Source organism: Acipenser ruthenus, chromosome 55 (assembly GCF_902713425.1).
Source record: "Acipenser ruthenus chromosome 55, fAciRut3.2 maternal haplotype, whole genome shotgun sequence".
In the NCBI taxonomy this organism is placed as follows: Eukaryota; Metazoa; Chordata; class Actinopteri; order Acipenseriformes; family Acipenseridae; genus Acipenser; species Acipenser ruthenus.
In genome coordinates this window covers 820777-838875 of record NC_081243.1, presented here as the reverse complement: position 1 = coordinate 838875, position 18099 = coordinate 820777, and the positions used below count along the sequence as shown (strand labels likewise).

Sequence of the window (18099 nt, the reverse complement as noted above, 5' to 3'; positions counted from 1 at the left end):
ACAAATCCGGAGCCCATGGCCCTGTTTTGGGTTTAGAAACTCAAAGAGATTTGAGAATATTTTACCTTTTATTTAAACAGACAATGCATTTGGAAAAAAAACCAAAACAAAACAATTATTGCTAACGTGACAATTTTGTTTATTATTTCGCTCAAGTTTATAAATGAAGACGTCCCAGATGATTACAAAAATATAGAAATAAAATGTTTTAAAAAAGCATATTTTTGCTAAGATTACTATCCCCCAAAAATATTCTACAGTTCTCAATTTTGGTTAAGAAAATATAATTCTTCACACTTGTAATAAAGCAGATTATATAAAAGTTTACCCACAGTAAAAGCATAACGATGCTAAATACAGCACAGAGAGGCAAGGGGAAGCATTGTAAAGCACAGAGAGGTGTGGTAAAGCATAGGGAAGCATTGTAAAGCACAGAGAGGTCTGGTAAAGCATAGGGAAGCATTGCAAAGCACAGAGAGGTCTGGTAAAGCATAGGGAAGCATTGTAAAGCACAGAGAGGTGTGGTAAAGCATAGGGAAGCATTGTAAAGCACAGAGAGGTCTGGTAAAGCATAGGGAAGCATTGTAAAGCATAGAGAGGTCTGGTAAAGCATAGGGAAGCATTGTAAAGCACAGAGAGGTCTGGTAAAGGATAGGGAAGCATTGTAAAGCACAGAGAGGTCTGGTAAAGCATAGGGATGCATTGTAAAGCACAGAGTGGTCTGGTAAAGCATAGGGAAGCATTGTAAAGCACAGAGAGGTCTGGTAAAGGATAGGGAAGCATTGTAAAGCACAGAGAGGTCTGGTAAAGGACAGGGAAGCATTGTAAAGCATATTTAATTCAGCTCTTTAAAATCCTAAAATATATTGTTACAGAACACATTCGTCATTCAATTCATGGAACAGGAAAGCGTTTTTCTTTATCTTATGTGTATAGATTTTTTTTTTTTTTTGCAACAATTTATTAATTTATTATTTTTAATATGATTCAGCATTTTCAAACTGTCGCCTGTCAAACCAAAAAGGATCCGATCTAACATGAAACCCCTAGGTGCTACAAAAAAATATAAATAAAAAAAAAAAAAAGAGATTTGAACTGTAACGGCAATTCTTTTGCTAATGTCAGCTCCTGTTACAGGGACTCATCCAGCCCAGGTTTTACATTCAAAGACATTAATAAACACAGACGATTAGCCCCGATACAGAACACACAACTGTGACGTTTGTTTCATGCTAATTCAATCCTTTTATAAGTACTATAGCACTGCCCGTCTTTATTTTTAACACATTTTTATCCTTTTTTAAAATCTGAAAGGTACGCTTTACACAGAAGATTAATCACACCTGTGGGCTTCAGAAAATAGATCGATTAATCTCAGATAGATGCAAGCAAATATTTTGTAAATGACACGTAAGTGAATATATCTATATTAAACATTAGCTGGCATTATGAAACGTTTGCTGTAAATAGGTAATACTTTGTTTTATTTGGAATTGCCTTTGTAATACAATTTCATGTCACAAGCAGAACAGGTGTGATTAATCAATCAATTGATAAAACCAGCGGTCCAGAAAAAATAAATGCCCCCCCCGCCCCTCCTCCCCCCCTGCTTTCTGTGCTAAACAATGAAACCGTGGAACCAAAAAAAAAAAAAGAGTCTGTGTGGTGCATGAGACTAGGAGACTTTAAAACCTGCGGCGCAACATGGAGGACTCCGAATAGTGCACCTAGGAGGTCTGGCCGAGCTTAGTTTTTAATCTCAAAGTGTTTTTTGGGCGGAGTTTCCATGCTAGTGAAAATGTAATAGAGAAATCCAGCAAACATCAAGAAAACCAGGAACTGGAACCACAGTGGGATGTAGCGCGTTCCCTGGGGAGCCTTTTCCTGGGCGGACCTGGACGCTGACGCGGTGGAGGATGTCAGGGGGGACGGGTTAGACTGCGACATGTTTCGGTACGTGGCCTCTGTGCTGTAGATCTGCCTGGATCTGGAAAATAAACCAGGAGAGGAAGACTTTGGTGTTGCAGTGGAGTCACCGCTGTCAGCAAACGGACGTTTGCCATTGAATTTATGAAGTTTCTTTTAGTGTTTCTGTTGAAGATGCTGAGAAAGACTTCTAGTGGAAACGTTTGCCATTGAATTTATGAAGTTTCTTTTAGTGTTTCTATTGAAGACGCTGAGAAAGACTTCTAGTGGAAACGTTTGCCGTTGAATTTATGAAGTTTCTTTCAGTGTTTCTATTGAAGACGCTGAGAAAGACTTCTAGTGGAAACGTTTCCCGTTGAATTTATGAAGTTTCTTTCAGTGTTTCTATTGAAGACGCTGAGAAAGACTTCTAGTGGAAACGTTTGCCGTTGAATTTATGAAGTTTCTTTCAGTGTTTCTATTGAAGACGCTGAGAAAGACTTCTAGTGGAAACGTTTGCCGTTGAATTTATGAAGTTTCTTTTAGTGTTTCTATTGAAGACGCTGAGAAAGACTTCTAGTGGAAACGTTTGCCGTTGAATTTATGAAGCTTCTTTCAGTGTTTCTATTGAAGACGCTGAGAAAGACTTCTAGTGGAAACGTTTGCCGTTGAATTTATGAAGTTTCTTTCAGTGTTTCTATTGAAGACGCTGAGAAAGACTTCTAGTGGAAACGTTTGCCATTGAATTTATGAAGTTTCTTTTAGTGTTTCTATTGAAGACGCTGAGAAAGACTTCTAGTGGAAACGTTTCCCGTTGAATTTATGAAGTTTCTTTTAGTGTTTCTATTGAAGACGCTGAGAAAGACTTCTAGTGGAAACGTTTGCCATTGATTTAAATACATTTCTTTTCGTGTGTCTGAATGTGAATTTCTGAACTTACGAATCTCCAAATTCCTCTCTCTTCCAGGGCGATCCGGAGAGGGCTGGCGTTTTTGTGCTGGTCACAGAGCTGTACTTTGTCTGTTCGTTGGAGTAGCGATTCTCTCTGGAAAATAAAATAAACCCATGAAAACAAGCATCAGTTAGCAAGCCTGGAAAACAGAAACAGCGACAGACGTTTATCTAAAAAGATTTATAATAAAATACCTGTTGTGCCAGATTTAAAAAAAAATGTATACTATAGCACATTTGAGACCTGTATAATGATTATTCTGTTTTAAAAAGTATGAAATAGAGATGGTATGATAAGTACCTCTTTAATGTTATTAAAAGCAACAAATAAAAAGATGTTCTTACCCATCGGAAAAATCTTCATAGTGGATCTGAAAAGACAGAAAGGGTTTTGTGAAGGGCTAACTATTAGAAGCTAATCTGTTAAAATGGTGTCTACAATTGTTATTACAAACCACAGAGCACAAATCAACCAATCACAGGACATCTTATCCCGTGTACGTACGTTTTTACAGACAGGAGGAAAGGGGGCTGCAGTGGATGATGTTTGAGGACCACTGCAGTGTTCGATACTTATTATGATTAATATTATTATTTATTTCTTAGCAGACGCCCTTATCCAGGGCGACTTACAATTGTTACAAGATATCACATTATTTTTACATACAATTACCAATTTATACAGTTGGGTTTTTACTGGAGCAATCTAGGTAAAGTACCTTGCTCAAGGGTACAGCAGCAGTGTCCCCCCACCTGGGACTGAACCCATGACCCTCCGGTCAAGAGTCCAGAGCCCTAACCAGAGACAGTGGATCTCCACACAGGATTTAAACACAGAGTGCGGGAGAGTCTGAGAAACTTACCGGAGCGGTGTGATGAACTGGATGCGGGAAGAAGGTTTCTGTCTCTATAACACAGGAAAGACATGAGAGATATCAATAATCCATCAGTGTGTGATCCAGTCCAGGTTTTACTACCAGCTTGATCAGCCCCAGTGTGTCTAGGTAACAAGCTCAGGTGTGTCTCATTACTCAGAATGATTTAATAAAAAAAATACAAAATGATTATATATATATATATATATATATATAAGCCACATAATTTAGATAGTTTATTTAACATCATGTAATTAAAGATGCTACAAAATTATATCGCAAAAGTCTAGTAATACAGTAGTATTTAATGTTCGATTTCAAAAATGTCACATTTTTCAATTTGTCAATTTTTCGTTAAGTATATGGGGGGGGGGAACTCCAAAGCGCTGGTGTGTAATTCATTATGTTAACGTCACATTATCCAGCAGGTTACATTCGACTTTAGGAAGCAAAATGTGTTCATTCTATAGGGGGATGCAAAAGTCTTTGACCACAGCTGTACATGGATCTTCTCTATAGAGAACCCCGCTGAGTTGTGCTTTGGGGCTAGTTTAGGGGAAATTCTTGCTCACCTTCCTCCCTGTAATAGGTCTTGTCTGACGATGGCTTCTTCACATTGCCCTGCTTTTTCTCTTTGCTCATAATGTCAAGAAGCTTCTTTTCATACAGTTTCCGAGTAGTTCCTAAAACAGCAGAGCCGGGGAAAGACAGGCTACTCAGTTTATATATGTATTATTATTATTTATTTCTTAGCAGACGCCCTTATCCAGGGCGACTTACAATTGTTACAAGATAGCACATTATTTTTACATACAATTACCCATTTATACAGTTGGGTTTTTTTACTGGAGCAATCTAGGTAAAGTACCTTGCTCAAGGGTACAGCAGCAGTGACCCCCCACCTGGGATTGAATCCACGACCCTCCGGTCAAGAGTCCAGAGCCCTAACCATGACTCCACGCTGCTGCCCAATTTTTTTATATACTTTCGTTAAGTATGTGGGGGTGGGGGGGACTACACAGAGGCGTGTAATTCAATGTGTTTCATTCGAGCAGGTTTCCAGCAGGTTTCATTCGACTTTATGAAGCAGAATTAGTTCCATAGGGGGATACAAAGCTTTTAGCCAGAGCTGTGCAATTAGATGTATTTCAATACTAGGCACCATGGCTGCGGTCACCAGTGCCTTATCCTGTGATCAAGGTGTGTAACAAAGAGCAGTTCCAAACGTACCAACGACAGGACCGTGTTTGATATTATACTGGTCCAACAGGGAGGTGAGCTCCTGGTCCGACATGCTGCTGAGGTTAGACATGGTTAGAGGGATTGTGGAGGTCAGCCGGGTCACTCTCTGAAAATAAACCAAGGTAGGTCATTGACATGCACACCTTCACCACACAACCGTTAATGCCTTTCACTCTCTGCTCCACCTCCTTGGGTTTATATCATTATATTGTATACCGGCTTGGGCAGTTTCACTGAACAATGGTTACCTTGTTTCTGTACCCTAGACTCACTCGAAGAAGAGTCTCTTCAACAACATGACTAGGTAACCCATTCCATCCCCTCACCGCTCTCTGTGTGAACAAGAGTCTCCTTCAACAACATGACTAGGTAACCCATTCCATCCCCTCACCACTCTCTGTGTGAAGAAGAGTCTCCTTCAACAACATGACTAGGTAACCCATTCCATCCCCTCACCACTCTCTGTGTGAAGAAGAGTCTCCTTCAACAACATGACTAGGTAACCCATTCCATCCCCTCACCACTCTCTGTGTGAAGAAGAGTCTCCTTCAACAACATGACTAGGTAACCCATTCCATCCCCTCACCACTCTCTGTGTGAAGAAGAGTCTCCTTCAACAACATGACTAGGTAACCCATTCCATCCCCTCACCACTCTCTGTGTGAAGAAGAGTCTCCTTCAACAACATGACTAGGTAACCCATTCCATCCCCTCACCACTCTCTGTGTGAAGAAGAGTCTCCTTCAACAACATGACTAGGTAACCCATTCCATCCCCTCACCACTCTCTGTGTGAAGAAGAGTCTCCTTCAACAACATGACTAGGTAACCCATTCCATCCCCTCACCACTCTCTGTGTGAAGAAGAGTCTCCTTCAACAACATGACTAGGTAACCCATTCCATCCCCTCACCACTCTCTGTGTGAAGAAGAGTCTCCTTCAACAACATGACTAGGTAATCCATTCCATCCCCTCACCGCTCTCTGTGTGAAGAAGAGTCTCCTTCAACAACATGACTAGGTAACCCATTCCATCCCCTCACCACTCTCTGTGTGAAGAAGAGTCTCCTTCAACAACATGACTAGGTAACCCATTCCATCCCCTCACCGCTCTCTGTGTGAACAAGAGTCTCCTTCAACAACATGACTAGGTAACCCATTCCATCCCCTCACCACTCTCTGTGTGAAGAAGAGTCTCCTTCAACAACATGACTAGGTAACCCATTCCATCCCCTCACCACTCTCTGTGTGAAGAAGAGTCTCCTTCAACAACATGACTAGGTAACCCATTCCATCCCCTCACCACTCTCTGTGTGAAGAAGAGTCTCCTTCAACAACATGACTAGGTAACCCATTCCATCCCCTCACCACTCTCTGTGTGAAGAAGAGTCTCCTTCAACAACATGACTAGGTAACCCATTCCATCCCCTCACCACTCTCTGTGTGAAGAAGAGTCTCCTTCAGCAACATGACTAGGTAACCCATTCCATCCACTCACCACTCTCTGTGTGAAGAAGAGTCTCCTTCAACAACATGACTAGGTAACCCATTCCATCCACTCACCACTCTCTGTGTGAAGAAGCGTCTCCTTCAACAACATGACTAGGTAATCCATTCCATCCCCACCACATGGAGCCAGTAATAACAGTGCATTAGGTAACATAGGATTTCAACTAAAACTACCTCAATTCCAAAGAGCACATTTACTACTTTTTTAAACAAACCTCGCACTAGAAATTATGAGAACAGCTTAGTAATAATATACCGCAGTTATAAATATAATTACGATTACAAAGCTATTTTGTTAAATTACGGTGACAATTATGCTGCAGTAAATATAATTACAAATACACTAATTGCACTTTATCAACTTTTCTGACTGTTCTTCTATTAACAAAAGACTCGCATAATCTTTATTTTGTAGTGTGTGTGGTTTTTTTTTTTTTTTTTCAATCATTATTTGACGCCATGTACGCAGTTTGGGACAGGTCCGGCTTTTCAACTACATCGCAATGCATTCTGGTAAGTGTAGTCCAGCTGTGAAAGGTACCTGAGACAGGTAAAATAAACCAGAATGCATCGGGGTGTGAGCCTGGTGAGCCGTCCGCGTGTACGTGGGGTAATAAAGGCGTATGGTAAAAACATATTACAAAAATAAATACATAAATAAATGGTAAACAATATGAAATGCTCGGATAAAACGATTGCATTTCCCGTTGTAAACGCTTAGGGACATTCCGATTTACTTCACGTTTTGAAAAACGAAACCCTATACAGCTCGTATTAAAACCCGGAATGGGCGAAACTGCTTTGCAGCGGGAGTCCCATTTCTGTGTACAGTAATTATTATGGCTTCATCCTCCGACAGCATGCAGGAAAATTAAGTAAAATGCATGTCGCGTCCGTGCAACGAGATAAACGTGCTGTGCTGTATGCTATGGGCCTTGTTCATGCAAGTAAAAATGTATTTCACAATAATAAGCGTAGCACACGAGTATATATATATATATATATATATATATATATATATATATATATATATATATATATATATATATATATATATATAAACATTGACACACGGTGCAAATAGAAAAGGCGAAAAAAAACCTCTTACCTTGCTTTAAATTATTTTAAACGACGCCACGCCTGTAAATGCCACTTTGAGAGCAGCAAGATAATTGAAATGAAAGTTATAGAGCCGGAAATTTTCCTTTTTTTTAAGGACCCAATGAGTTTGCGTATTTCAGACCATGGGACGTGATCACGAACAGGGGCCGTGCGTCTGTCAAGGGATCCCACAGCGCCCCCTGGCGTTCTCTCAACGTCATTAATACGAGAATCTTAAAACCCATCTTGTTTTTTGGGTGGGGGTGGGCGTTGGCTTCCGGTTTAACAGAAGAAAAACTGCACACAGATTTCTAGGGGGGGTTTAATTAAATGTAAATCTGTGAGTGGTTACCTAAAAAATGCTTTCTATTTTCTGATGAAAGAATGGAGGGGGGAGGTTAGTGCATAGTCACCATTAACACCATTTATTCCCCCCCCCCCCAGACCATTACATGGGTTTCTAATGTATGACTGATAATCAGGATTGATTATAACCAATGGGGTGTTAAGGTTAGGCCCATTGCTCTCTCTCTCTGTGCAAACAAGTGTCACCAGGGAGAGAGCTGGGGTTTGATACAGCAACCTCAAACTAACTCCAAGCCACTATTATCGAAAACGTGGCTTTCCAACTGCAGTGTGGAGTAGTGGTTAGGGCTCTGGACTCTTGACCGGAGGGTCGTGGGTTCAATCCCTGGTTGGGGACACTGCTGCTGTACCCTTGAGCAAGGTACTTTACCTAGATTGCTCCAGTAAAAAACCCAACTGTATAAATGGGGAATTGTATGTAAAAAATAATGTGATATCTTATAATTGTATGTCGCCCTGGATAAGGCGTCTGCTAAGAAATAAATAATAATAATTAATAATGTATCCTCTGGTCCTGGTTTCCACGTGCAGCCCTTAAATGTGTTGGTTAGGGTGAACTGTCAGGACCCCCCTCCCTCTAAATCTGAACAGAGCGCCAGTTTGTGGTTTGGAACTAGTTTTCAAGCCAATGCATGGCATGCAGGGAAAACTTGGTGGCTTAGTGTTCCATCAGCTTAATTCTTTGTTCTAGTCTAAATAGATTCACTTCTTTCAGCCTGTCTCTGTAGTCTGGTGGCTCTTTGCTGGACTCTCTCCAGAACCACACTGTCTCTGTAGTGCCGAGGTGACCAGAACTGGACACAGTACTCTGTGCGGTCTCACCAATACATTATAAACCCTCATCATAACCTCCTTAGATTTGTGCTCTACACTTTTGGCTAAGCATTCGGACAGTCTTTTACAAACAAAGCTGGTAACTGTTGCAGGTGGGCTCTGAATACATTTCACATTGAAGATTGTATAAAAGGATAGAATTAGCTTTTAAATCAATATAAAAGTATGTTCGCACATATTTTGTCAAAATATTCAGAGAGATATTCCTGACCAGATGAACGCAGTAAAATTAAAACAAAATGGACACTGTGTAGTAAAGCAAACTTTATTTAAAGAACATTCTTTTTTTAATTATTTATTTTTAAAAGACCAGAATTGCAAAATGCACATGAAAGAAAACATTAGGTCAGAGAAACTGGTTAGAAATAATTCAGCCAGCTGCTTGTAATTCTTGTAACGTTAAACCCACTTGTATAAAAACCTAGAAAAGGCTTCTTATTCAAAACCAAGAAATAACTGAAGTACATTACAAGCTAGTGAACATGAATTTAAAAACCGATTTTACTCCACCTCCCAGAATCCCCTCTTCCAGCTCTCCACACCCATGGCGAGGGCAGGGTACAAATTTGCTACCCCAGGAGTAAGGAGTGCTCTGATAGGCTGGCTTGTAACTAGGACAACCGCACACACAAGCTTGTTTAGAATATTATTTTTAAACCACAAACTAAAACAAACTGAAAGAGTTTTCAAGTTTGTCAAAAAACATGAACAAATATTAAGACATTTTATGTATCAAACTTGTGTAACAGGTCAATAGCTTAAGTTTTTTTTTTTTTTTTTTTTTTAATTTAAGGCTTCTAGGTTGACAAAAGAAGGACCTCGTGTTGCACTAAATTTTTTTTTCTGAAAAACAGTTTTTGCATTTAACCATGTACAATCATCCCAAACTAGTAAAATGCCTTAATACCTTGTTGGTTCCTTTAAAAACCTAACTAAACTTTCCATTCAGCCGATTCCAAACTAACCTGCAGCAACCAATGGTTCAAAAACTCAAAACGCCTTTTAAAAACTTTTCCGACCCTGTTTAGAGTCAGAAATTCTACGACAAAGTCCGAAATCGGAAATGCACCCCATGACTCTTGGTTTGGGATCGGCGAATGGGAGGTCTAGATTTGCAAAGGTGCCAGGTTAGGAGGACGGCAGGTTTTCGGAGTGTGTTTTAGGGGACAGACACTTGGTAGGGGCTCCCAGGGATGTGCTCCTCGCCCCACTTCACCACCAGCACATAGTCGCCCTTGTCTTTGAGCAGGTATGTGATGTTGTAGATCAGCTTCCCCTGGTGCTTCACGATGATCTCCTCGCACGGGACTTTGGGGCCATGAACTCCCACTAGCAGCATGTTGTTTCCTGTAGAAGATGGAGAAAGGAGTCATTCACAGCTGCAAAAGGTTGAAATAGGAACATTGACTTCTCAACTGGGGGGCACAGAATGCACCTTTGGGGGGTGCGAGATGGTTACAAATTTGACCTACAGCTATGCCCAAAAGGCACACCGACCTGCTTTGCTGCAGTCCACACTGAAGTCGTTTTTCTGGCCCACGTAGGCCTTAGAGAGGCCCAGGCCCTTGGCCACCACGCGGCTGGCATCGGAGGCACCCTGAGAGGGCGCCCCCTTCTGGACAGGGGCCTGAGAGCGCGAGACAGAGTCCACCAGGACAGAGGATGTCTCATTCAGGTTGTGACTGGTCACCAAACGTGGACCTGTGGGACAGAGAATGAAATCAAAAAAGGACTACTGGCACTCAAGAAATGCTGAAAATGAAACAGGATCCATTCAAAATGACAAACGGTTTCCCCAGGAACATTTCTGGAATAGGAATTAATATACCTGGTGAAACGCCAAGTCAAAGGGCTGACAGTCATCAATAGGGTGGTCTTGCTACTAAAACAGTTTGCAGAAGTAATCCGAAAAAGTTACTGCGCTTGAACAAAAGTTATTGTATTTCTTGCTCTTATTGTATTACTCGTATTGTAACACTTGAAATGTATTTGCTTACGATTGTAAGTTGCCCAGGATAAGGGCGTCTGCTAAGAAATAAATAATAATAATAATAATAATAATAATAATAATAATAATAATAATTGCATCCAGCAAATGTTTGGACCAGGTGTGCACGTCAATAAAATCAATAAAGCAGGTAGAAATAGAACGCTGGAAAAAGAAAGTCACGGTTGCAACAAACGACTCGTCCTGAACATTCGATGTAAAAATAAGAGCTTTAATGTTGTTGCATTCATAGCTGAAGGAGTCTATTCTTGCTACTAAACAGAAGTTTGTTGCAACAGATTAACATAAGATTGGCCCTTAATCAAAGTTCAGACAGTTTATTTTTTATTTACACTGATGAACACTCTACTTTTCTTTAGATTCATTGCACTTGGAGTTTAAGACTTCAAAGTTCTGGAGATCAATCAGCTACCAGGAACCGGACGAGCTCCGATGGGCTGAATTGCCTCCTCTGGTCTTTGCTAGGTCAAGGCCCAAGCGGATTTTAAATGCACGTCCTCAAAAGTGAACGACCGCATCAAAATGGAGAGGAAGTGGGAGGAGGGTTGACAAGCACGCAAAAAACACACTGGATGGGCTGAAGAAAATGTCTTATTTGGAAATGGGCACTGGTGCAGAAAACAAAATGTACAACAAATCTTCCAAACACATGAAAAACGTTCCCTTTGAGCCGTTCCCCTAACCATTATTAAAAATCTTACTCTGTATTCCCCCCCCCCACTCTCAACCGGTCCATCTCTGAAACCCCCCAGCCCCTATGCAGAGAAACGCCTCCCTCCCTCTCCCATAGTCTTACCAGTGATCTTGGCTTTGAAAGGGCTGCCCACGATGTGGTAGGGTCCCCCGTATTTGATGGAGATCAGGTAGCTGCCCGGTGCCATGGGCGTATAGGTCACCCTGTAGCCCTCGGCACACTCCTGGCAGTCCAGCTTGACCTTGGAGGGTCCGTCAATAGTGATCGCCAGGGCGCCAGGACCGGCAGAGGTCGTGTTCACGATGAACTCGCATGGGGATCCTGCGCAACGACAGGGATGAGTGGGTGGGGTTCACATTTATAAACACTGTTACAAACAGCGACAATGCACCCCAAGTTGCGTGGGTTTTTTACTGGAGCAATCTAGGTAAAGTACCTTGCTCAAGGGTACAGCAGCAGTGTCCCCCCCACCTGGGATTGAACCCACGACCCTCCGGTCAAGAGTCCAGAGCCCTAACCACTACTCCACACTGCTGCCGTTTATAATGGATGGGGTGTTCTGTTAACTCATGCATTAAAAATACTAAAATAGCTTGGACACATTTAAAAGAAAACTGCTACTACTGAAGAGCCTCTCGTTCGTAACACACTGCTCTCATGTTCCCACACACCGGTGATCCCAGACTCCAGTCCTGCCCCGTACGCAGATACCATCCCAGGGTCGCCAGCCTGTCCAGTCTCCCCGACTCGGACTTTGAAGGGGCTGCCTGGGATGCGAGAGCCATTGAACTTGACGTCTATCAGGTACAGTCCGTTCTCATGAGGGATGAACCGGACTGCGTACTTATCTGAAACCCAGCACAGAAAAAAAAACACATCATGAAAAAAAACAAAGAAACTTCAGAGTGTGTCTTCTGTAATTAATGCTTTGTATAAGCCAACCCCCCCGTACTAGTTTGTACCGTTTATCGGTTCAGGTTGAGCAGGAGCTGCGATGGTCAAGTCTAATTTAAAAATCAAATTCCCATTCCCCTTTTAAAATCAATTCCAAAACACGTTGTTGAGCAAAATTGCAAATTAGCAGTATTTCTGTACAAATCAGTTTCTCAGTAGCAACATTACTTGTATAAATCTGAGTCCACCATTTGATTCGTCAATTAAAAAACAGGTTTCAAATGAACAAAAATCACAAATCTCCAAAAATGTCAATTCCTTTGAAGGAATTGTGATTTTAAAAACCGGAATTGACCCCCACCCCAACTTGATCTCTAGTTGCTGGCATCTAAAATATATTTTTTTAGAATTTCTCAGCCGTGTACAGGAGCATTGGATCCTGTCCGTTCTGAAGCCACACACCTTCATCGATCTCCGTCACGCAGCATTTCTCCAGAGCTCCAGATGGGCTGTGCACTTTGGCATCGATGACTCCCTTGGCTCCGTTCAGACTGACTGCGAAAGAGGCAGGTTGGTTGACCTTCAAGCCAGACTCCTGCAAACACAAAGGCATTGGAGCGCTCACACGCTACAGGTCCCTGCTGGCTAAAAAAAAAAATGGGCAAACTTCTGGGCACAGCAATTTCTCGGGGACGCGATGACAACCGACACTCAAATAACAAAAAAAAAAAAGGGGACATAGGACAAGAAAGAGAGAGAAAAAGAGAGAGAGAGAGAGAGAGAGAGAGAGAGAGAGAGAGAACCAGACGATCACAAGGCTATGAAGACAGGCTGAAAGAACTGAATTTGTTTAGCCTGGAACAAAAAGTTGTTGTGACAAAGTTGTACAATGTTTAAACTCCCTTTGTGTAGCATACGAGAACACTTCAATGCAATTTCTCCATGGCGATGTCAGATCCTGTATATTGCTTCATTATGTCTATCCAGGAACCTTAATGAAATTGCATGACACAAAGTGAAAAAAAAAAAGTGAAAAAAACTATTTATATATAAAAAAAAAAAAATAATGAAGTATTTAAACTTTGTAACTAGGCCAGTCCTTAAAACATATAGTCCCTTAAAAAAAAAAATCATTTTTGAAGTACGTTACCTGTTGAGAACCAATGGTATAGGTTTAAAAAGCAGGAGAGGAGTTAAATACATTTGAAAATGCCACAGAAACAGAGACTGGACTCATTGGCACACAGAGACAATGTGCCCATAAGCCCTTATGGAGAAATCTCTTCAAACCTGAGTCCGGTCAGATCAGAGGAGTCTGTTAAAAGTCTTTAGAAAGAGACACGAGAAACACACACACCGGCCCTTCAGTGGTCACTACAGGACCGTAACCTCCCAGCAGTCAGTAGCAGAAACTCCCCCAAGCCTGTCCACTAAACTAGCCCCAAACCACAGCTCAGTGTGGTTCTCTATAGGAGAAGATCCATGTAGAGCTGTGGTCAAAAGTTTTGCATCACCCTGTAGAATGAACTCATTCTGCTTCATAAAGTCGAATGAAACCTGCTGAATAATGTGACGTTAACATATTGAATTGCACAACAGCGCTTTGGTGTTGTTTTCCCCACATATACTTCGTGATATTCTAAAATCTAACATTAAATACTGTGCTACTATTATGGCTTCCGGTAGACACTTATGACATCGTTTTGTAGTTCGATTACATGTTAAATAATTTATTTTTTGTTGTCTCAATCCTAAAATTCTAGGCGCGTTTGGCCACAGCTGTAGAAAACGACCCTGTTCATAAAACAGAATTCTAAATCTCAAAACGACAACTATTAACACTAAAAAAAAAAGGCTGAATTTAAGAAATTTGAAAAACACCCAGAACAGTGTTTTTCTCTTTTCTTTAATACATGTAATAGGGTAGTAGGGTCATTTTACTCTGGAGACACTTAGACTATGAATTAGACTTTCAGCTAACCCAAAATTAAATTTAAAGTTTTGGGAACAAAAAAACAACACACCCCTAGTTAAGAATTTCAACTTCGTGTCAAAACATATACCTGCTCTATTTATATGCTAGCCAGCCCGGTCCTAGAGCGCCTACAATTAATGTAATAATTGGTTCAATGAAGTAATTGAGAATTCCAGAACACTTTGTGGCTCTCTAGGACCAGGGCTGACCACCCCTGCTCTGTGAAACTTCAGTTTTATAAACGTGTCCCTGTGCTGATATGAAGACCCGCGAGTCCCCAGGAGTTTCTGCTGCTGAGCGGGCGGCGATGGCCTTGTGTCTTACTCGATGCCTCACCTGAAGACTAGAAACAGTGAGCCTGCGGGCATCGTCCGAAGGGCAGGACACTGGCACAACGATGGGGCTGTCGGGAATGTGCTCGTCGTTGAACCGGATCGACACCTCGTAGTCACCTGGGAAAAAACGGCACGGACAGGGATAAATCAGGAGACTCCTGGAGGGATTCTCTCGCTGTGTTTACTGATCTGTTTAGGTCATGAACTTTTCCACTTTGAGAGAGAGAGAGAGAGAGAGAGAGAGGAGAGAGAGAGACAGGACACAGCTCTCCCATCGTTTCCTATGCAAGTTCTGTTATTACACAAGATACAGCGTGCAAAAAAAAAGACTGAAATGGGGCAAGAACGTGGAATACATTGATATAAAATGGATGTTGCTTAGAATCAAGCAAAAAAAAAATCAATATTATTCCTACCAGAGCGTGTTTGTATATTTTGATTTGTCATAATTCTTAAGTAAGTCTTAGAGCGAGGTTCCCCATTGGGCTTGGACTCACCAGGTTCCTGGGCGATGTACGAAACCCCACAGGACCCATCCTTGCGATCCTCGAAGGAGATCTCTGCTTTACTGGGTCCTTCGATCGCGATGGACAGACCACCAGCTCCAGCCTCACGGGTCCAGATACTGAACTCGGCTGATTCAAAACAATGGAAAGACATTGCAGTACAATTAGCCATGTGCTGGAGGAGTGTATTGTATTATTTATTTCTTAGCAGACGCCCTTATCCAGGGCGACTTACAATTGTTACAAGATATCACATTATTTTTTACATACAATTACCCATTTACACAGTTGGGTTTTTACTGGAGCAATCTAGGTAAAGTACCTTGCTCAAGGGTACAGCAGCAGTGTCCCCCCCGACCTGGGATTGAACCCTCCGGTCAAGAGTCCAGAGCCCTAACCACTACTCCACACCGCTGCTGTACAGAGGAGCTCTCTCGTTTTGTTTTTCACTTTACTGCATAATTCTCAAAAGTCATTGGCTACTCAAATCCAGCTCAAATATACCCAAACAAATATGCGTTTTAAATGCGACTTAAAAAAAAGATTGGATTGCGGCAAGAAACATTGCTGCATAAAAACAGCCCGTTGCCCCTTCGTTAACGCCAGGAACAGTAGACACACTTAGCAAGCTCAGAGTTCCACTTAAAACATAAAACATTTCAATCTCATTTTTGGAAATGGGTTTGATTGAAATCCATCCCCTCTAAAGCAGAGACTTGGTTACCTGGCAGTCCTGCCTCTGCTCTCTCCAGTCCCGGGCCCCCAGCCCGCACCTTGTGAGCCCCCCCCTCTCCGAGCGGGCCCACGGTAAACTGGAAGGGGCTCCCTGGCACGTGCTGGCCCTGGTACTTGACGTTGACGGTGTGGATGCCCATCTCCGAGGGTACGAAGCGGATGCAGTAGGTGTTGTTCTCTTCTCCCACGATCTCAGCATCGTGCACCTTCCCAGAGGGACTGGTTACCTGGGCCTTCATCTCTCCAATGTTAATCTCTAACGGAAAGACAGAGGGAGAAGTCAGGCTTCCAAAAATACACCCAAGTTTTGGAGAGACGTTTCCTCCTTTGAACCCTACAAGAACTCAAGTGGCCAAAGTTGTCCCTTCTGCTCCTAGTGCTCTTTTTTTCCCCCGATCTCACCATAAAAGATCACTTGACGTTAAGAATGGCTTAAAAAAAGGCTGAAGCCAAGTACTCAGAGAAGACACTAGATGAAATACTAGACGACACTAGATTTGTTACTAGTTAAAATGGTAGCATTCGAGACTTTATTTACAGTACTCGTGAAAGTTAGCATTAAAAGGGATACTTTGGGTTTGCTGAGTAATTCCCTTTAAGACGTTTTTTTTTAGTCTGCAGATATTAAACAAAACCTATTAAACTACAACTAGCAAACCTGTCCTTCCCTCGCTTTTACAATCGAGTGCCACACGATGGCAGTTAACTTGAGGGACTTAAAAGCCAATGGAAAGAGAATTCAAAATTATTTGTTTATTTTGCAGACGCCTTTATCCAAGGTGACTTAGAGACTAGGGTGTGTGAACTATGCATCAGCTGCAGAGTAACTTACAACTACGTCTCACCCGAAAGACGGAGCACAAGGAGGTGAAGTGACTTGCTCAGGGTCACACAATGAGCCAGTGGCTGAGGTGGGATTTGAACCGGGGACCTCCTGGTTACAAGCCCCTTTTCTTTAACCACTGGACCACACAGCCTCCTCCACTACCAGTGCAATTTGTTGAAGTTCTTACCTGGGATTTTGAGGTTCAGGTCACACAGGCTGCCCACGTCGGCCACGGACGCAGCTTTGCGACGCCGCGTGATGCTTTCCTTCATTCGACCCTCCCCGGTGACCTTGACTGTGAAAGCGCTGCCTGGAGACGACAAGGACAGGAGTGAGGAGACCGGAGGAACCGGACACGCCGACATATTTCATCGACTTTGTCTCCCAAACCTCTGGAGCCAGTGATTCAGTAACCCATACCCTCTGGATACTTTATCACTCTTCCTTAAAATGTGCTTTACTTGCTCTTATCTGCTCCCTATTTTACTGCATTTAATCCTGTACTTCAGAGAACTGTAATCAAGTGTTATTTAATCTGTAGTATTTTGTATTTAATCATATCCTGATGTAACTATCACTGACACTGTTATCTGCTCCGTTATTGAATCGTATTTTGTCATATTCTTGTACCTGCTAGAACCAAAGTCATTGTATTTATCTTGCTCTTAATTGTATTACTTGTACTGTGATTCTTGAAATGTATTTTTGTTTACGACTAAGTCGCCCTGGATAAGGGCGTCTAAGAAATTATTACTATTATTATTATTATTATTATTATAATAATAATTATTATTATTCCACACACCCCGCACTCCAGTTTTGACCCTGTGTAAAATCAAGCTTTCGGATTCAACACTTAATTTTTTTTAAGCAATGAAAAAAAAAAAAAAAACAACTCCCTCAGTGTGCTGCTGGATTGTGATGCACGGAGGTCAATTACAAAAAATTGCACAGAATGGTTTGCTGAAATTGTAAATTGCAATGCTATTTTTGCTCAATTGCAATTGATTAGGATTATGCTGCAGTAAAATTACAACAGTAAAAATCAGTTAATTCCACAGGGGTGGGATTTAAAACTGGGCTGCTGTACCTGGAACGTGCTGGTCAGCAAACTTGATGTTGATGATGTAATTGCCGGGCTCGGTCGGGCAGTAGGTCACTTTACATGTGCCGTCCTCCAGGTCCTCTGTGTTGATGTCCACTTTGCTGGGACCCTCGATGGACAAGCTCAGGCCACCGTAACCTAGCAACAGGACACACGGTCAGGTCTCTATTCCAGGATGTCCTTCCCTGATGGTCAGTTTTAAAATTTTCTATGTGGGTATTCATCATTTCCAGATTGTTA

At 41.9% G+C, this 18099-nt stretch overlaps 2 protein-coding genes across 2 annotated transcripts in view; both read right to left on the bottom strand.

The window, feature by feature from the left end:
* Positions 1-55: 55 nt before the first annotated feature.
* On the bottom strand, positions 56-7742 carry LOC117401777 (emerin). The gene is made up of 7 exons (XM_059017196.1): positions 7589-7742; positions 4962-5079; positions 4304-4414; positions 3720-3763; positions 3202-3227; positions 2846-2950; positions 56-1987 (listed from the first exon to the last, which is right to left on the bottom strand). Exons 2-7 carry the CDS (start codon positions 5041-5043, stop codon positions 1747-1749), a joined length of 609 nt encoding a protein of 202 aa, XP_058873179.1. The 5' UTR covers positions 5044-5079; positions 7589-7742; the 3' UTR covers positions 56-1746.
* Positions 7743-9032: 1290 nt separating this feature from the next.
* Positions 9033-18099, bottom strand: part of LOC117401729 (filamin-A-like) — a 45988-nt gene continuing 36921 nt past the window's right edge. Inside the window, exons 37-46 of the mRNA XM_059017217.1 lie at positions 17845-17997; positions 16942-17064; positions 15918-16184; positions 15185-15322; positions 14689-14804; positions 12840-12972; positions 12155-12331; positions 11586-11804; positions 10279-10482; positions 9033-10128 (exon numbers count right to left, since the gene is read on the bottom strand). Of these exons, the coding sequence (XP_058873200.1) occupies positions 9941-10128; positions 10279-10482; positions 11586-11804; positions 12155-12331; positions 12840-12972; positions 14689-14804; positions 15185-15322; positions 15918-16184; positions 16942-17064; positions 17845-17997 (1718 nt within the window). The 3' untranslated portion in view covers positions 9033-9940. The remainder of the gene's footprint in view (positions 10129-10278; positions 10483-11585; positions 11805-12154; positions 12332-12839; positions 12973-14688; positions 14805-15184; positions 15323-15917; positions 16185-16941; positions 17065-17844; positions 17998-18099) is intronic.